The 19,708-nt window shown below is 39.6% G+C and overlaps 1 protein-coding gene across 1 annotated transcript in view; it reads left to right on the top strand.

Annotated features, from left to right (window-relative positions):
- LVRN (laeverin) overlaps positions 1–19,708 on the top strand; it is a 100,543-nt gene that overhangs the window by 14,249 nt on the left and 66,586 nt on the right. The window contains exons 2-4 of the mRNA XM_012555721.1: positions 3,469–3,611; positions 8,174–8,313; positions 12,255–12,381. Coding sequence (XP_012411175.1) covers positions 3,469–3,611; positions 8,174–8,313; positions 12,255–12,381 — 410 coding nt within the window. The remainder of the gene's footprint in view (positions 1–3,468; positions 3,612–8,173; positions 8,314–12,254; positions 12,382–19,708) is intronic.

Here is a 19,708-nt window from a genome sequence, read left to right as displayed (position 1 = left end):
TGCCCTTGACCTAATTGAGGGACCCAAGAGTCATGAAACAGGTTCTTGAGGCCATTTACTTGGAAAAATCTTCATATGATGGTTTGGCACCTTTCTTTGGAATTTTACTTTTATTATGTTCTGTCGCCTGGTGGAAACTTCAGTTTTAAGATCCTGTTACACAAGTAATAAACAAACATGATTCATGGGCCAGTCCTTGAACCACAGTCCAGTGGTATAACATCTGGCTGTACTAAACATTTTGATTTCTGGGTGTGTTAATTTGTAAAAATATTCTTTTGGACAATTCTCTGGAGAGTTCTATTTAATCCTTGACCAGCTATGTTATTTAGCACTTGTTAACTAGAGCTGGAGGCATAGGGAGTTCATGAAATAATTTGGAATGAAACACCTTACTGAGTAGATTTTTTTATATGGTAGTACATTGATTGTCAAGGGCATTCTGTGGTTCTTGACTGCTAAGATCTCTTCCAGCACAAGACAGTGATCCACAATTCTTTAACTATATACGAGGGTAGGCAAGAGTGTCTATAATACTGAGCCACCAGGAGACAAATTCTCCCAAATTAAATCCCTCATTAGCTGACCACTCTAAACGCAGACTTCATGAGCATCATAATAGCATATCTCAGTGATATTTGAAGGGAAGAGAGGGTGGTGGATGATTTTATTTTCTGAGGCCAGGAAATCCTTACAAGGTAGCTTGAGCCCAAAGCAGAGAGAGAAGGAAATGATCCAGCAGTGTGAGGTTCCCAAGATGTGACATAATGAGATTACAAGTGCTGCTGGTTGGCCCTGACCTTTGTGAAGAGGCGATCTGTGCAGTTAAAGCTGAGAGTCAGAAAGGCTGTGTGTTGTAAAGATTTGTCCCTAAGGTTTTGTTTGTTTGTTTAAAACTAGGGAGATAAATAGTTGAGTAGAATCCAAGAGTTTCTTTTGTTTCACTTCTCTAGAGACCTGAATCATGGAATTAGAAGGCACTTGCTTGATGTTTGATTTGTTCAAGTGGTGACTCTCCAAGCTGGTGTCTCTTAACCTTTTTGAACTCATAGCCCCTTTTGATGAACATAAAACATTTCCCACTTTCTTGGAGAGTCTGATTTTCTCCCTACTCCCCACCTTGCTCTGTCTTTGAGATTCATATGCTTTGTGAAGTCATAGCAGCTGAGAAGATGCTGTCAAACTTTACTTTCTGTAATTTCTGTAATAAAAACAGTGAGCATTTGTTGGCTTTCCAAATATATAAATGTGTACTATAGAATTAGATGTGCTTTTAAACTCTGCACTACAATTTTTCATGCTAATATATCCCCTTTTGTATAAAATATCCTACAATTTTAGTGGACTCGGACCTCCTGAAGGCCATGCATGATCCTCTGAGGGATCGTTTCTCCCAATCACGGGCTCTTTTTTCCATCTTGTTGGATGTTTTTATCCCTTCTAGAATCAGAGTTTTACAGCTCTCAGTGGCCTTAGAGATCATCTCTTGCCATCTCTGCATTTTATAGAAATAAACATCCAGAAAGTTTCAGTAACTTTCCCAAAGTTACACAACAGAGATACAGCACAGTTCTGGAACAGAAATTCAGGTGGCTGGATCCTCTGCTTGATACTCTTTCTTTATGCTGTCAACTGCTTGGATCTTCTCTACTTTATCCTGCCACTCATAAAGACAGCAACCCAAACTGTAAAACAAATGCCAGTGAAACAAACTCTGCAAGTGTACTTAATACTGTCTTAAGCCTTTATTTTATAATAGCTCCAAGGTTGAACAAACATTTATTCAATTGCTACAAACCCAGATTTTTTTTGCCAAGTATTATAAATGGTACTGGATAAGAAATGCATAATCCCTAACTTCTAGTAGCATAAAATTGATTGGGGGGACAAATCTGAATGATATTGAGCTTGTGGTCAACTGTGACTTCTGGAGCCTTTTAAAAGTGCATTTGTGATTAATAATTTCCAACTCTCCACCCCTACCCTGTAAACTAATCTCTGTTTTAATTCTTCTATAGTCCATCTGTTTCAAGAATAATTTGTGAAATTGAAAGGAATATGGGAGAATTCAAGAGTCATTTATTGGTAAATTTAGTTAATAACAATACAAAGCTCAATAGCAGTACAAGGTACCTAGTGTTACTCTTTTTCAGATGGGAAAATGGAGGCTCAGCAGGGTTATGTGACTTGTGCAGGGCTATGTGATTTGTCCAGGACTGCTCAGTGAATAGGGTTTTGCAGCTGAGGTGTCTGCTGTCAGAGCCCGCAGCCCTCCTCCGATTACGTGCAAGCAAGAGTATACTTAAGTGGGAGAGAGCAAATAGGGCAAAACAGGCTGTTGGAAATTATCGTTTTGTCACAGTGAGGTTATGTATACATCAAATTAACTGACTGTGAGAGGTTTTTGAATAGGCTGCCTGTCATGTGTGTCCTTCCTAAAGCTGTATGAATTTTTATTAGCGCCTGGGTCTCATCATGGTGGAGCAGGAGTTCACAGAGATGGGTAATGGATGGGAAATGCTCTCTCAAGACGTTACCTTCGTTGATGTCACCTTTTATTTATCTAAGAGCTGGACCTGTAGCAAGAATAAATGCATCAGAGATCAGAGGTGTTAAGTCTCAGGGCCTTAGGGGAAAAAAGGACTTTAACATCCACAATTGTCAGGTTTATTTTGAGGAGAAAGTTGGTTACTGGGATCCTTGCTGTTGTCAGATTCAGATCATATTTGCAGAGGGTGAACCTGACGACTTCCTTGTTTGCTCGAGGTACTCTTTTCCCCAAGCTCTTCCCTATCAATCATCAGTACACTGTAGGATAAAGTCCTTTTTTGTATTTTTCCATGGAGATTGGGGAAGGAACTGCAGGGATTTGATAAATCTAACCAGATGCACATTGTTTTTTTCAGTTGGCATGTACCCAGGGGGATCTAGGGGTTTACCCCAGGGGTATCCAAAGTAAAACTTTTTGTAAGTTTTCAACCAGGTAGAGGGGACATGTGAAAAAAAGATAAAAATTTAGATGTTCTTCAACTGACTTGTACTTTAATGAAGGATGAAAACACTGGACCATTTCCAAAGAAATAATCCCAGTTTAAAAAAAATACCTAGTTCTCAAAAGACTGGCATTGTATATTTGCTATATTTGTTCCTATTTTGTTTGTGAAAGGTTTAATAGGCTTATTATGTAATGACAAATATTATTTTGTGGTTGAAAATGAATTTTTTTTAATTTCTGGACTTACAAGAATTCTGAAGTGCAATGAGAATTGAGGTTGGTGTGTGTGTTATGGGGAGGGCAGTGAGGAAGATGAAAGGATAGTATTCTAGCTCCTTCCCACACTCCAGGTTTAATTATAAGCCATAGTCCCTTGATTATATGTGTGTATATATAGATACATATATATATTTTTTGGTTCCATTGATTTATTGAGGTAAAAATAATGAATTTTTCCCACAAATGTATTTCAGGGCCCTGTTAGCATCTCAGATGGAGCCCACATTTGCCAGGAATGTTTTCCCTTGTTTTGATGAGCCAGCTTTGAAAGCAACCTTTAATGTTACAATTATTCATCATCCAACTTATGTGGCTCTTTCCAACATGCCAAGACTAGGTAAGTAATGCTACCTGTCATCACATATATTGATCATACATATATGTATACATACACACACACACACACACACACACACACACACACACACACACATATTCAACTCTGTAATAGCTTTTATATCAATGGCTTTTCTAGGCAATGTGCTGGTAATGTATTATAACTGTTGCATGATAGTAACCATTATGTTATTATGTTGTTATCAATGATGCCAAGTCACCCAAAATATTGGAGCTTTCTAGAAAGCTCAGAAGAAAGACAGTGATTTTAAAATATTACACTGGAGTACTATCTTCAAACAATTCAGTTGTAGCTTTAAATCAGTGTAGTCAACCTCCCGGTAGATCCCAGGGAGAGAGATAACCATGGAGATGGATGTGTTTAGGGACATCAGTCACCTGGGTGTGTGTTAGCACTTACATCTTGGAGATGATAAATCCTGGTATTATTTTTTTTTCCTCAGCAATCATATATTTGAACTTGTCTGTGTCAATAAAGGCTGCACTGACTACAAAGAGTTAAAAATTCACGTTAGAACAATTCAGATTTGCAGAACTTTAGCAAATTGTGGAAATGATTCAACTCCTAATCCTGATTATTTTTTAATTAGAAGCTGAGGACATTATATGTTTTTATACACTGAAAGTCTGCTATTGGAAGTTTGGGAAGTTTGAAGAAGTTAGGGCTTCAACTATTGATCATTAGTGATAACAAGCTGGTAGACTTGGTCTGAATCTGGTGCACAGATGTGTTTGATATGGCTCACATGACTTTTTACTTTTGACTGAATTAGTTTCCAACTTTTAAAAATCCAGAGATTTCACATAAAATCTAGCTTATTTACTTTCTCAAAAATTAGAAGCTCTAACAACACTTAGCTGGAGTTCCTACGTGATAGCAATCAGTTAGAGCTGAGAAGCGGCTCCCTGTAGACTGGGCCTGTGCTCCTTGATCTGCCATGGTCCACACCACTCCGTGTCATTGTACACTGGCCCATTTCACATTGAGTGCCTTGCCCTCATAGGCATTTGGATTTGTGATTTCTGCTTTAAAGGCCCTATACTGCCACCACTGCAGACCTTGATGAATCTCCTGAGAGTGACAAAATTGCACCTATTGATCTACTGTCAGCCTGGGCAACTTGGGATTAAATGGACTGGACTAGGACAAGAAAGAAAGAAAAGACCAAAATGAATGTCAGAAGAGACTATGAAACTTGCTCTTGAATTTCAAGTAGCTAAAGTGAAAGGAAGAAATGAAGTAAAAGAGTTGAGTGGAAGATTTCAAAGGGAAGCTTGAGAAGACAAAGTAAAGTATTATGATGATATGTGCAAAGACCTGGAGATAGAAAACCTAAAGGGAAGAACATGCTTTGCATTTCTCAAGCTGAAAGAACTGAAGAAAAAATTCAAGCCTCGAGTTGCAATATTGAAGGATTCTATGGGGAAAATATTAAATGACTTAAGAAAGCATCAAATGAAGATGGAAGGAATACACAGAGTCATTATACCAAAAAGAATTGGTCAATGTTCATTGTTCAGTACCATTTCAGGAGGTACCCTCTGAGCAGGAACCAATGGTACTGAAGGAAGAAGTCCAAGCTGCACTGAAGGCATTGGCGAAAAACAAGGCTCCAGGAATTGATGGAATACCAACTGAGATGTTTCAACAAACGGATGCAGCGCTGTAGGTACTCACTCGTCTATGACAAGAAATTAGGAAGACAGCTACCTGGCCAACCGACTGGAAGAGATCTATATTTATGTCTATTCCCAAGAAAGGTGATCTTACCAAATGAGGAAATTATCAAACAGTATCATTAATATCACACTCAAGTAAAATTTTGCTGAAGATCATTCAAAAGCAGCTGCAGCAAGATATCAACAGGGAACTGCCAGAAATTCAAGCCGGATTCAGAAGAGGACATAGAATGAGGGATATCATTGCTGATGTCAGATGGATCCTGGCTGAAAGCAGAGAACACCAGAAAGATATTTACCTGTGTTTTATTGACTATGCAAAGGCATTCAACTGTGTGGATCATAACAGATTATGTATAACATTGCGAAGAATGGGAATTCCAGAACACTTAATTGTGCTCATGAGGAACCTGTACATAGATCAAGAGGCAGTCGTTCCAACAGAACAAGGGGATATTGTGTGGTTTAAAGTCAGGAAAGGTGTGCATCAGGGTTGTATCTTTCACCATACCTATTCAATCTGTATGCTGAGCAAATAATCTGAGAAGCTGTACTATATGAAGAATGGGGCATCAGGATTGGAGGAAGATTCATTAACAACCTGTGTTATGCTGATGACACAACTTTACTTGCTGAAAGTGAAGAGGACTTGAAGCACTTACTGAGGAAGATCAAAGACCACAGCCTTCCGTATAGATTGCACCTCAACATAAAGAAACAAAAGTCCTCACAACTGGACCAATAAGCAACATCATGGTAAACAGAGAAAAGACTGAAGTTGTCAAAGATTTTATTTTACTTGGACCCACAATCAACACCCATGGAAGCAGCAGTCAAGAAATCGAGAGACGCATTGCACTGGGCAAATCTGCTGCAAAAGACCTCTTTAAAGTGTTGAAAAGCAAAGATATCACCTTGAAGACTAAGGTGCGACTGACCCAAGCCATGGTGTTTTCAATCACCTCATATGCATGTGACAGCTGGTCGATGAATAAGGAAGATCGAAAAACTGATGCCTTTGAATTGTGGTGTTGGTGAAGGATATTGAATATACCATGGACTGCTAAAAGAACAAATGAATCTGTCTTGGAAGAAGTACAACCTGAATGCTCCTTAGAAGTGAGGATGGCGAGACTACTCTCACATACTTTGGACGTGTTATCAGGAGGGGTCAGTCCCTGGAGAAGGACATCGTGCTTGGTAAAGCAGAGGGTCAGCAAAAAAGAGGAAGACCCTCAGGTGAATTGACACAGTGGCTGCAACAATGAGTTTTAGCATAACAACGATTGTGAGGATGGTGCAGGACTAGGCAGTGTTTTGTTCTGTTGTACAGTGTCGCTAGGAGTCAGAACCAACTCGATGGCATCTAACTACAACAACAACAAGGAAACGGTAGAAATGGGTGGAAGAGAGAGAAGGCAGATTAGGGGTCAAACTTACAGTGTTATGGATTTGGCCTTCAATCAAGCCCATATTACTCAAGATGCTGATTTGGGCTTGCAATGCTGTCCTTAGATCTTCCTAGTGTGGTTTTCGATAGCTTGTTATTGTTAGCTGCCATGAAGTCAGCCACTGACTCATGGAGACCTCATGCACGATGGAACAAAATGCTACCCTGTCCTGCACATCCCCATGATTGGTTGTGGTTCAAACCTCTGTGATCTCAATAGGGTTTTTATTGGCTGATTTTCAGAAGTAGATCGCCAGGCCTTTTTTCCTAGTCTGTCTTAGTCTGGAAGCTCCACTGAAACCTGTTCACCATCATAGAAACATGCAAGCCTCCATTGGCATATGGGTGATGGCTGCACATGAAGTACATTGTCTGAGACTCGAACCAGGGTCTCTAGCATGGAAGGTGAGAATTCTACCACTGAACCATCGATGCTTCATTTTTTGATAGCTTGTTGTTGTTGTCGTTAGGTACCATCGAGTTGTTTTCCAAACTGCTAGACTGTGAGGAGTAGTTGCAAAGAAGTAGCTGGGTTATAGCTGATTAATTATTTCAGAGGTGGATATTATTATTATTATTATTTTTTTGTTGTTGTGCTTTAGGTGAAAGTTTACAGAGCAAATTAGTTTTCATTAAACAGTTAATACACAAATTGTTTTGTGACATTAGTTGCCAACCCTGTGATGTGTTAGCACTCTCCCCTTCTCCACTTCAGGTTCCCTGTTTCCATTCATCTACTTTTCCTATCCCTTCCTGCTTTCTTGTCTTTGCTTTTGGGCTGGTATGACCATTAGTCTCATACACACGATTGAACTACGAAGCATGTTCCTCATGTGTGTTATTGTTGGCTCTATAGACCTGTCTAATCTTGGCTGAAGGATGAACCTCAGGAGTGACATCAGTACTGAGTTAAAATGGTGTCCAGGGGCCATACTCTTGGGGTTTCTGCAGTCTCTGTCAGACCAGCAAGCCTTGTCTTTTTTTTGTGTGTCTGTGAATTTGAGTTTTATTCTACATTTTCCTCCCGCTCCATCTGGGACCCTCTGTTGTGTTGTCTGCCAGGGCAGGTGGTGGTGGTAACTGGGCACCACCTAATTGTTCTGGGCTCAGTCTGGTGGAGGCTGTGGTAGTTGTTGTTCATTAGTCCTTTGGACTCATCTTTCCCTTGTGCCTTTGGTTTTCTTCATTCTCCTTTGCTCCAGTGGGAATGGGACCAGTGGATGTATCTTAGATGGCCCCTCACAGGTTTTTAAGACCCTGGATACTACTCACTACAGTCAGATGTAGAACATTTCTTTATAGACTATGTTATGCCAATTGAGCTAGATATCCCCCAAGACCGTGGTCCCCAGCTTAAAGTGGATATTATTGACTAGGTTTACAGTGATATGTACTAAAATAAACTTTTGTAGGTCAATCTGAAAAGGAAGATGTGAATGGAAGCAAATGGACTGTTACTACCTTTTATACCACACCCCAAATGCCAACTTATTTAGCTGCATTTGCTATATGTGACTATGACCATGTCAACAGAACTGAAAGGGGCAAGGAGGTGAGTAACGAAGATTCTCCAGGTAAGGGAAAACATACTGGCTACAGATTGTTCATCCACTCTTTCAGCTTCCAGGGGCTACCCTTACATATCCCATTGTCTCCTCCAGGTTCTCTCTCTGCCTTTTCCTAAGTCCTGTTAAAGCTCTATGTGTGGCTTTGCAGAATGGAAATGCAACAATTCCCTCTGCAGCTCTGTGGAATGGTTTCCACAGACAGGCTGCCCATTAAGCCCACTCCTCAGAGGCAGGTTCTCAGCCCCCTCTTCCCAGCCAGCTGCTGCCTTGATACAGTACAGGAGAGAACGGAGATTGCTGCTGAACTGGCATCTTGGAGCTCTGGTTTAGTCCATGTTGTTTCCTTAGTCATGTTGATGTAGACTTTGAAGCTGGGATAATAGTCAAAATGTTTAGCAACCGATATGACATAGACACCAACCAATAAAAATAGATACCAGGAAGAAACATCTGGTATGGCTGAAATGGTGCATGCAGGTTAAACATCATCCCTGTCTAGAAGCAGGGCTGCCATGTTTCTCAACTCTAGGGTGTGGGACACTCCCCCCCAGAGTTTTGTAAAGTGGGGACTCTGTCCTGAAATACCTAGTTTTCACCCAATTATACCCTCATTTTACTAAAGTTATCGTGGAAGTGCTTTATGTACTAGCCCACGCCCTGTAATAGAGTGTAGAGATAAGTAAGGTCAGTGTCTTAGGCCCAGTTCTTTCTAGTCAGATCCACTTTATGGGGCTGAGGAAAATCCAGCAGTATAGCAGGTGGAGGCCCTCTCCTGGGCCCAGGATCTTCCAGGCTCTTACTATTGACTCATGGAGACAAAGAAGCTATGGGGGAGAGCCAAGCCTATCTCAAGGGGGAGAATCGCTTAAAGCTGCTCCTGTTACACTCCACTTAACCTAATGATGAATTAATAATACTCTACTGGAGGCAAAAACGGCTTGTTATCTTCCTCAGCTGTTGGGTCTGGCCTGATTTCCCTTTCTGAATAACCACTAATAGATCCTTGACATTCTCAAATATACCGTTGGCTAAGTCAAACATTCATGGCATATATTGATAAATTGGCTCAGGCATGACTGAGAAGCACATGCTCACAGCCTGACACGAAGGGGTGGGCTGCATAGCTAGAGTGTCCCAGGTGGCCCCTCAGCATCCACATCCCAGGTGGCTTGCTCCTCTCAGGCTGCTTTACCTGCAACAATTCTTGCAAAAGGATGCAATCTGTTTCTTTGGGGAAGATCATCCTGAAAAGGAAGTCAGCTGCCATAGAAGCAAAGAGGAAATGGAGCATGCCTAAGAAAGTAGTGTCCTGAGCCAGAAAATAGAAGTCTGGGAATGAATTTATCAGTGGAATGTTGCATTTGGCTATGGCTCAGCTTTCTGATGTGAATGAGTCCACCAAATACCCTACCAGGGAACCAAAATCTGCTCTTGGAATAGCGTCCAGTCTATACAAAAATTGCTTATCAAATAAGAGATAAAAATTTAGTGAAATTGAAAATGTGGTTAACATGTGGTATGAGTATAACACAGGAAACATGTGACTAGGGTCAGAAATCACACACTTTGAGTAGAATTTAACACACATGGACACTTGTAAAGATTTTGCTCTCCTGTGGTTAGAGAGGAGCCTCAGTGGCACAGTGGTGAAGAGCCTGGCTGCTAACCAAAAGGTTGGCAGTTCAAATCCACCAGCCACTCCTTGGAAACCCAGTGGGGCAGCTCTTCTCTGTCCTATAGGGTTGCTGTGAGTCAGAATCGACTTGATGGCAAGGGGTTTGTTTTTTTTTGTTGTATAGAGAAGACCACCAGGACACACTGGTAGACCGGATGTGATTTTGAAGGAACTTGACGACTGCATTTCCAAAATGTATTTTTCACTGGCTTTTGAGGGGTCACTTGCTCTCCCACTCAGCTTGAAATCCCCATCATTTGGCTCTCTTTTGCTTTATGGAGGGAATTTATGGGAAGGAGCTTTGTAAACGAAAAACAAATATAAAAACATTAATTGTTATTGCTATTATTTTCCAAGGAGCCCCGGTGGCACAGTGATTAAAAGCACTCGGCTGCTAACTGAAAGGTCTGCGGTTTGAACCCACCCGCCGCTCCATAGGAGAAAGATGTGGCAGTCTGCTTTTGTAAAGATTGACAGCCTGGGAAACCGTATGGGGCAGTTCTACTCTGTCCTATAGGGTCACTATGAGTAGGAATTGACTTGATGGTAGCGGGCTGGATTATTTTCCAACAGGATACAGTTAAAATGCACACATTATCTTGAAGGTGGGGAGAGATGGCTATCATTTCCACTCTGTAGTGTGGGCTTCGGTTTAGCAGCCTTCCTAACCCTTGCCTCAGAAGATAAAGCTAGAGGAGGGCAAGTTTAGTGTAGGGGCAGGACCAAGTCCTGGGGCCATCTCTCCCAAATTAGGGAAGCCTAAAGGAATGAAGGGATCAAGGCAAAGAGCCTTCAAACACAGGTGGTTGCATTTTGTGAAAGAGGCGCATTCCTGAAGACCTCATGTAATTCAAAAGTCACATAATTCAAGACTAATTTTCTGGCAGAAAGAAGAGGAAAGTAAGCTGATTGTGTTCTTGGAGTGCAAAAATCTGCAGATACTATAGTGCTGCTTTTTGTTTTCTTAGCATTATCTCCAATGTTTTGCAGAGAGCTTTCTTAGATTAATTGCACTCTCATCAGGGCAATTGTTTTAATTTCCCCACCTCTAACTTTTGTTCCAGAGTTACTGAGTTTCAGGCAAGTTATTTTATCAACACTGGCAACTCCATTAAAAAGTGCTTAGATGATACTGTAAGGTAAAAAATGATTTTATATTACAATAATAATGAATGTTAAAACAACAGCATGTTAGTCACTGAAATCACACAGAGAAGTTCCCAAGTGCCCAAATAACAGCTACATGAAACTGGCAAACCATTGCAGGGATTTCGTTTTATCTACTAAAGTGAAGGTGCCAGGTGGCAATAGCATAAACAGAGTTTCTAATTCAATTGCTTCACCAGCTTTAAAATCATAAGAGTTTTTTAAAACAATATTTGAATTTTATTTTTGGTGAAAATATACACAGCAAAACTTGCTCCTGTTCCGCAGTTTCTAGACATAACCATCAGTGACATTGGTTACGTTCTTCACAGTGGGTCAACGTTCTCATTTTTTCTGTTCTAGTTTAAAATAGCTGTTGACCCTTTTGTCTTATATAATTTTTCTAAAATGAAATACTCAAGGGTGATAATCTTTACTCTTGTGCTAAACTGTTACTTACTTTAAAGGTGACTTCAGGGGATAGTTTCAATTCAGGGTTTGAAGAGCAACTTGGGGCCATAGTCTTGGGGACTTCTCCAGCCTCAATATGTCCACTAAGTCTGGATTCTTGAAAAATTATGAGTTTCGATGACTTTTTTTTTTTACTAGGGAAGCTCACCTTATTTCAAATTTTGAAAATAAAGTGGGACTATTAAGGTTTCAATTACCAAACCATTTTAAGTTTGCATGATTCAAATTGCTTAAAATGGACCATACCATATAACCCCACCTCCACCAACTGCAGAATTCTGTTTTGGATCATTAGGAATATATCCTAAAGAGGAACACAAGGTTCCTTTTTTACCCTTACATAGAATCTTAGTTTCCTGTGGGAATGGATATCAGTGTGGACCATTCCAAGGATTGTTTTTTAACGAAAAAGCTATACATATTGTCGTAAAAAGTTGAAATAACACACTCTATATGGGAGCTACTGTTTACAACTTCAGTGAGCAGCCTTCTCGGCATTTCTCAGCATGTATGCATTTAAACATTTTTTTTTTTTATGTATCTTCTTCTGAAAAGGTAATTGGAGCAAGCAGGCTGTCACTTTCCATCATCACAAATGCTTTTCCTAATCACTGCTTGATTGTTTTGGCTTAGATACGCATCTGGGCCCGGAAAGATGCCATCGCAAATGGGAACGCAGACTTTGCTTTGAACATCACAGGTCCCATCTTCTCTTTCATGGAAGACTTATTTAACATTAGTTACCCTCTTCCAAAAACAGGTGAGGCATCTTCCTTTCCAGTGCAACTGGTTTCCTGTTACGGGGTCCTTGGGTTGAGGTCAGAGGGTACCTACATGAGTTTCTAAGGACCTGTCATCACCATTTAGCCGCTGTTTGGGGTCTGGCCTCCCATCATTATCTCTTACACATTTAAATTAGGACCTGTCCTTTCTTTGTACAGTGCCGTGTGCCTAGTGGGTATTCAGAGAGCTCTCAGGCTCTAGATCCCTGCTGGTTACTCAGTGGTAGGCTCACCTCCTCCAGCCACTGCTTTCTCTCTTGCCTTGTGTCCTTCTCTCTCATAATGCAGATATACCGTGCAATGTTCTTGTTCCTCTTAGCAGGCCTATGTGAGTTATTCCAGTTCCCATTTGTAAGATGTTTTTTAAATATTCTTTAGCTATGAGTCATTAAATTAGGACTTGGTGGTCTCATTTGCAATTTTTCATTGTATAAAATTGGAATCATGTGTGAATATAATATGATCCTTGAGGAAATACGTAAACATTTTCTCTCCCGTAGGTCTACAGAATATATTATTAAAATTGTATGAGCACTCTGCTCAGAAAGTTGTTCAAATTTTTTCTCTCTAAATTGAGAGTATCATGCAAATAAATTTTGTTCCTCTAACATGTTCACTGGAGTCTTTGGAAAAAGTGTGTTCTGCTTACATTGGTAGATGATGGAAGAAGGTGGGGAGTAAGTATTTGGGAGCTCAAATCTCCTGAGCACCAGGAAGCCAGTGGCCCTGCAGCTCTATTGTTCTAGCTAAGAAGGAATGGGACCAGCTTTGACCCATTCAGGGATCCTGGAGGGATACCTGTCATTTTGGGGGTAGGAGGCAGCAGAAGCCCAGCCCTGGAGCCCAGCCTTGGAGACCAGCCTTGCAGGCAAAGCTCCTGGCACTTCTGAGGCTGGAAAATTTCAAAATGACCCTTATCTAGCTAAGAAAAATTTCTTTTGTTTATTTAAAGACAAGTCCAGAGTTATCCTTGATATTTTATTCCCTCAAAACACCCCCTCCATCCAGTTAGTCATCTACTTACTAGCTGTACATCCATCTGCTTCTCCCTATCCCCCAGTTCACCCTAATTTATATAATCAACATCTCTACCACAGCAGCTCTCACCTGGTTTCTCCATACTGAAGCCAGAGGGATCCTTCCAGAGCAAAAATCGAATCATATTACTTTCCTCTTTAAAACCTTTTCTGTGGCTTCCTGTTACACTGAGGATAAAGTCCAAACTATCATCCCTTGCCAACCTCTCAGGGCTTTCAGCAGTTCCTCAGTGTGGGGAGGTTCTCTAGCACTATCTCTGTTGCCTCCTACACTTTCATCTTCCCTTCCTCTCCCCTAGGCTCTTGAACATGTGGTTTGCACTTTCTGGAATGCCGTCTATCCAACTGGTTAATTCCTATATTTCTCAACTCACAGCCCCTCATCCAGGAAGTCTTCCCTGACTTCTTTTCTTATGATTCCACAGAATCCCACGCACCCCTCCATCAGAACCCTTAACACACTGTATCCTAACTTGGGGTCAAGATCTGAATTGTGTTTGTATTTGTACTCCCATGACAGTATTTGTCTCATAGTGGTAAACAGTAAACTTTTTTGGTGGGGGACATAAATATGTACAATTAGTTCAGTAATTCCACTTAAATTCTGACTAGATTATTCACTCCTGGAGGTCAGAGTTAAATTTGACATCTTACCCAATATTACACATACAAACCCATTAAAACCAAGCCCACTGCCATCAATTCTGACTCATAGTAACCCTGTAGGACAGAGTAGAACTGCCCCATAGGGTTTCCAAGGCTGTACTCTTTACAAAAGCAGTCTGCCACATCTTTCTCTCACAGAGCAGCTGGTGGGTTTGAATTGCCAAACTTTTTGGTTAGCAGCCAAGCACTTAACCACTGTGCACCAGGACTCTGATATTACACCATACGAGGTGCTCGATAAAAGTGTGTTTTAACTGGTAGATAAAATAAGCAAAATTATTCTTACTGGATTTTTAGGAGAAAGATAAACTAATGGCTCGTAATTACTTTAACTCTTGGTTGAGTCATTAAAAAAAAAAAAAAGAACAAAGCAAAACAAAAAACCTTCCGTATGAACATTTCCCATATATTCTATACTACTACTCTCAGTAGGGCACTGGTGGTGCAGTGGTTAAGAGCTTGGCTGCTAACCAAAACGTCAGCAGTTTGAATCCACCAGTCGCTCCTTAGAAACCCTATGGAGCAGTTCTACTCTGTCCTATAAGGTCTCTATGAGTCAGAACCGACTCACCGGCAACAGATTTGGTTTTGTTTTTGTTTGTTTGTTTTGTTTTATTACTCTCAGTGAGTCAGATAAGAAGCCATTTGGTTTATTTCTCCCATTTTTAGTTTATCTTTGTATCAGTGAATTCTAAACCTTAGAATCTCAGATAATATAAATCATATTCATGAATCTACCATATAGAAAAGCATTTTTTCTAGTGTTGTTATCATTTTAATTCAAACTGTTTAAAGTAAAAAGGGGACTGAAATATGAGAATATTACAGAGTCTGAAGAGTTAGATACTTGGGTTATTAGTAGAAATTTTGAAAGAAAAAGTGACATGATGCATTTAGGAATAAACACAGAACTTTCAGATTTGCAAACATATAAAACTGCAACTTGTAAGTTTTAATCATGCTTTTAACTTACAATATGGACTAACTGTGTGTATCAAACCTCACAACACGGATGGTATTTTTGTAGCAATAAACCTCAAGTAATGGTATATGACATAAATCAGAAAGCAGTGATATAATGACCATAACAAATGATAATTTACTGAGCAAATACTGGGTACCTATTACTTTTCTAGGTGCCAAGTGAATGCAAAAGAAGTAGGTGGCTGAGGCCCTGTTCAAGTAGCTGAGTTAGGGAGATAGCGTGCATATTTTAGAAACAACAACAAGTTCATAAGCAAGAGATAAAGTACTAGCTAAGTAAAAGTCAAGAAAGAAAGAGGATAAGGAAGTGGTAATTGGAGTATCCCAAACATATAAAAGAACATCTAAAAGTAAATAAGAAAAATACAACCCTATAGGAAAATGAGTAAAAACATATGAATAGATGCTTTATGATAAGGAAACATGTGCAGCTAATAAACTTATGAAGACATATTAACCTCACTAATAATCCGGAGAATGAATATCCAAGCCACAATGAGGCAACATTTTATACCCATTTGATTATCAGAAAGTAAAAATTCCAACAATGCCAAGTGTTGAAGAGAATCTGAAATTGTTGATATGAGTGTCAACTGTTATAACCACTTGGAAAATATTTGTTTTTATCTAGGAACTTTGACCAATAGAATACTTTAAAACTTAGTAACTCCATCCCTAGGTATATATCCCCAAGGGGATTTGAATACATATATTACCAGAAGACATTTGCAAGGTGTTCATAGCTACACTTTTTATAGTGGCCTCAAACTGAAAACAACCCAAATGGTCATTGACAAGATAATGGGTAAATAAATTGTGGTATATTCACACAACAGACTGTTGTTTGTTAGGTGCCATCTAGTTTGTTCCAACTCATAGCAACCTATGCATGACAGAACAAAACACTGCCCTGTTCTGTGCCATCTTTGCAATCCTTTCTATGTTTGAGCCCACTGTTGCAGCCACTGTGTCAATCCATCTCAATTACGGGCTTCCTGTTTTTCACCAACCTTGTGCTTTACCAAGTGTGATATCCTTGTCCAGGGTCTGGTCCCTCCTAATAACATGTCCAAAGTAAGTGAGACAAAGTCTCATCTCACCATACTAGCTTCTAAGGAGCATTCTAACTGTACTTCTTCCAAGACAGATTTGTTCTTCAGGCAGTCTGTGGTATATTCAATTTTCTTCACCAACACCATAATTCAAATGTGCGAGAGGATGGAGCCAACATGGTGCTATAGACAGAAGCTCTGAGCCATACCTCCACAGCAAAGAACCAAAAAACTAAGTGAAAAAGGCAAACATCAATCCTTGAACCCTAAGTGTCAGATGAAGAGATAAAGAACTCAACCAAACACCAAATGGAATAAGAAACTGGCAGAGAACAGAGAATGGGGAGAGATACGGAGTGGAGGTCCCTTATCAGCTAACGCAGCACAGATTTGCCATCTTAAACTCCTGTTGGAGATTGGCAGATGGAGTATAGGAATGCAGCTTCATGGAGCTGATACAGGAACAAAATGTCAAAATAAATTCACAACTAGAAATCATACAAAAATGGCAATTGGAAATCCAAAAGATAAACAACAAGATTTCAGAAATGGAAAGTGTCATAGAAGGTCTGAGGAGCAGGTTTGAAACAATGGAAGACAGGATCAACAAAATTGAAGACAAATACTTGGACACCACTTTGAGGAAAAATCATAAAAAAGAACAAAGAAAAATGAAGAAACCCTGAGAATGATTGTGGGATACAATCAAAAGCAAAAATCACCAAGAAAATCACCAAGGCGTATCATAACCAGACTCGCTAAAACCAAAGAGAGAGAAAGAATCCTGAGAGCAGCTCAAGAAAAACAAAAAGTCACATACAGAGGGGAAACAATAATACTAAGCTTTGACTACTTGGCAGAAACCATGCAGGCAAGAAGGCAATGGGATGACACATATAAAACCTTGAAAGAAAAAAAATGCCAACCAAGAATAATATATCCTGCAAAACTCTCACTCAAATATGATGGTGAAATTAAGACATTTCCAGATAAACAGAAATTAAGGGACTACGTAAAAACCAAACCAAACTTATAAGAATTATTAAAGGGCATCCTTTGATTTGAGAACAAACAACATCAGACAACAGCCTGAATCTAGGACACAAGACCGCACCAGCTGGATACCAACCTAGGAAATGAACTCTCAAGGATTAATCAAAACTAAAAGATTTACAACGGGGAACCAGAGAGGTTAATCTGTAAATGACAACAATGTCAGAACAATAAAAGAGGGAATAAAATGTGTGGTATACAACTTTCAAATGAAGAGGAAGGCAAGGCGATACCAAGTAATAACAGACTGGTTCAAACTTAGGAAGATAAGGGTAAATTTCAAAGTAACCATAAAGAAGGTTAACAAACCTACTCATCAAAATAAAGAAGAAAAACATAAAGTCTCAGTAAATGCAAAATCTACAAAAACAAAAGAAATGAAAAAAAAATCCATGAACAAAAGGAATTTAGCACAGAAGAGTAAGATGAACAAAGACAATGTCTGCACCACAAAAAAGCACTGCAAAATGACCGTAATAAACTCACACTTATCAATAATTACACTGAACATAAATGTCCTCAATGCACCCATGAAGAGACAGAGAGTGACAGATGGATATAAAAACAGCATCCATCAATATGCTGTCTACAAGAGACACACCTTAGAAACAAAGATGTAAATTTACTAAAAATCCAAAGGATGGAAAAAATATACATCAAGCAAATAGCTACCAAAAAAGAGCAGGAGTGGCAATACTAATCTCAGATAAAATAAACTTTCAAACAAAATCCACCATAAAAGACAAAGAAGGGCATTATATAATGATTAAAGGGATGATCCATCATGAAGGCATAACCATAATAAGCATCTACACACCCAATGACAGGGCTCAAAAGTACGTAAAACAAACTCTAACAGCACTGAAAAGAGAAACCGACAATTCCACAATAATAGTAGGAGACTTCAACACACCACTCTTGGTAAAGAACAGAACATCTAGAAAGAAACTCAACAAAGATACAGAAGATCTAAAGGCCACAATCAGCCAACTTGACCTCATAGACGTATATAGAACACTCCACCCAACAGCTGCAAAGTACACATTCTTTTCCAAAGCATGTGGAACGTTCTCCAGAATAAATCATATCTTAGGCCACAAAGCAACCCTCAACAAAATCTGAAACGCTGAGTTAATACAAAGTATCTTCTCTGTTCACAATGCCATCAAAGTAGAAATTAACAACAGGAAGAGCAAAGAGAGACAATCAATTACATGGAAACTGAATAACACTGTGCTTAAAAACCACTGGGTAATAGAAGAAATCAAAGATGGAATAAAAAAATTCCTAGAATCAAAGGAGAATGAAAACACATCATACGTTTGGACAGTGCTTAGAGGTCAATTTATAGCAATAGATGCACACATCAGAATTCAAATGCATCAATTCTTCTTTAGTCTTCCTTATTCATAGCAGTGAAAATGAAGCACTTTCTTTGAAGTTCAAAAACAGCAAATATATGTTTATATGTATACATACACATATATATATAAATATATACATATATACACAGATGGCGTGCTGGTTACCTGCTATGGCTGCTAACAAAAATGTCGACAGTTTGAATCCACCAGGTGCTCCTTGGGAACCCTATGAGGCAGTTCTACTCTGTCCTATAGGGTCACTATTGGTTGGAATTGACTCGATGGCAATGGGTTATATATGTATGTTTACATACACAGACACAGACACAGACACACACACACACACACACACACATATATGATTAACACAGTGACTGCGACAATGGACTCAAGCATAGCAACGATTGTCAGGATGGGACAGAACCAGGCAGTGTTTCGTTCTGTTGTACATAGGATTGCTGAGTCAGAACTGACTCGACGGCACATAGCAACAAGAACATACATATATATTCTTTTAAAGCAAGGGAATGTTAAACAAAAAATGCAGACTACTGGTTAATTTTGGAAGAATAGGCTCAAAGATGAGTTGGGAAGGAGCACCCAGATAGATGTAAGTCAGTGGTTCTCACACTTTAGCTGGCATTGGATACACCCAGAAGCCTTGTTAAAACACGGATTGCCACGCCCCACCCCAGAGGTTCTGATTCAGTAGGTCTGGGGAGAGTTCCTAGAATTTTAATTTCTAACAAGTCCCCAGGTGTTGCTGATGCTGCTGGTCTAGGAATCATAATATGAATTATTGGTAATAATCTAAATTATGGATTGGAAAACTATCAAATCTGACTCATAATCTGTTTTTGTATGGCCCAGGAGCAAAGAATGTTTTCATATTTTCAAACTGTTGGGAAAAAAGTTTATACATATTTTATTGTGCTTTAGGTGAAAGTTTACAGCTCAAGTTAATTTCTCATTCAAAAATTTATACACATACTGTTTTGTGACATTGGTTGCAATCCCCAAATGTGATAGCACACTCCCCATTCCCACTCTGGGTTCCCTTTGTCCATTCAACCAGTTCCTGTCCCTTCCTGCCTTCTCATCCTGCTCTTGGACAGGAGCTGCCCATTTGGTCTTGTATATCTGATTGAA

The sequence above is a fragment of the Trichechus manatus genome, unplaced genomic scaffold (genome assembly GCF_000243295.1).
Source record: "Trichechus manatus latirostris isolate Lorelei unplaced genomic scaffold, TriManLat1.0 scaffold00047, whole genome shotgun sequence".
Lineage (NCBI taxonomy): Eukaryota > Metazoa > Chordata > Mammalia > Sirenia > Trichechidae > Trichechus > Trichechus manatus.
Note: the sequence above shows the minus strand (reverse complement) of the source record. Positions and strands in the feature narration are given on the sequence as shown.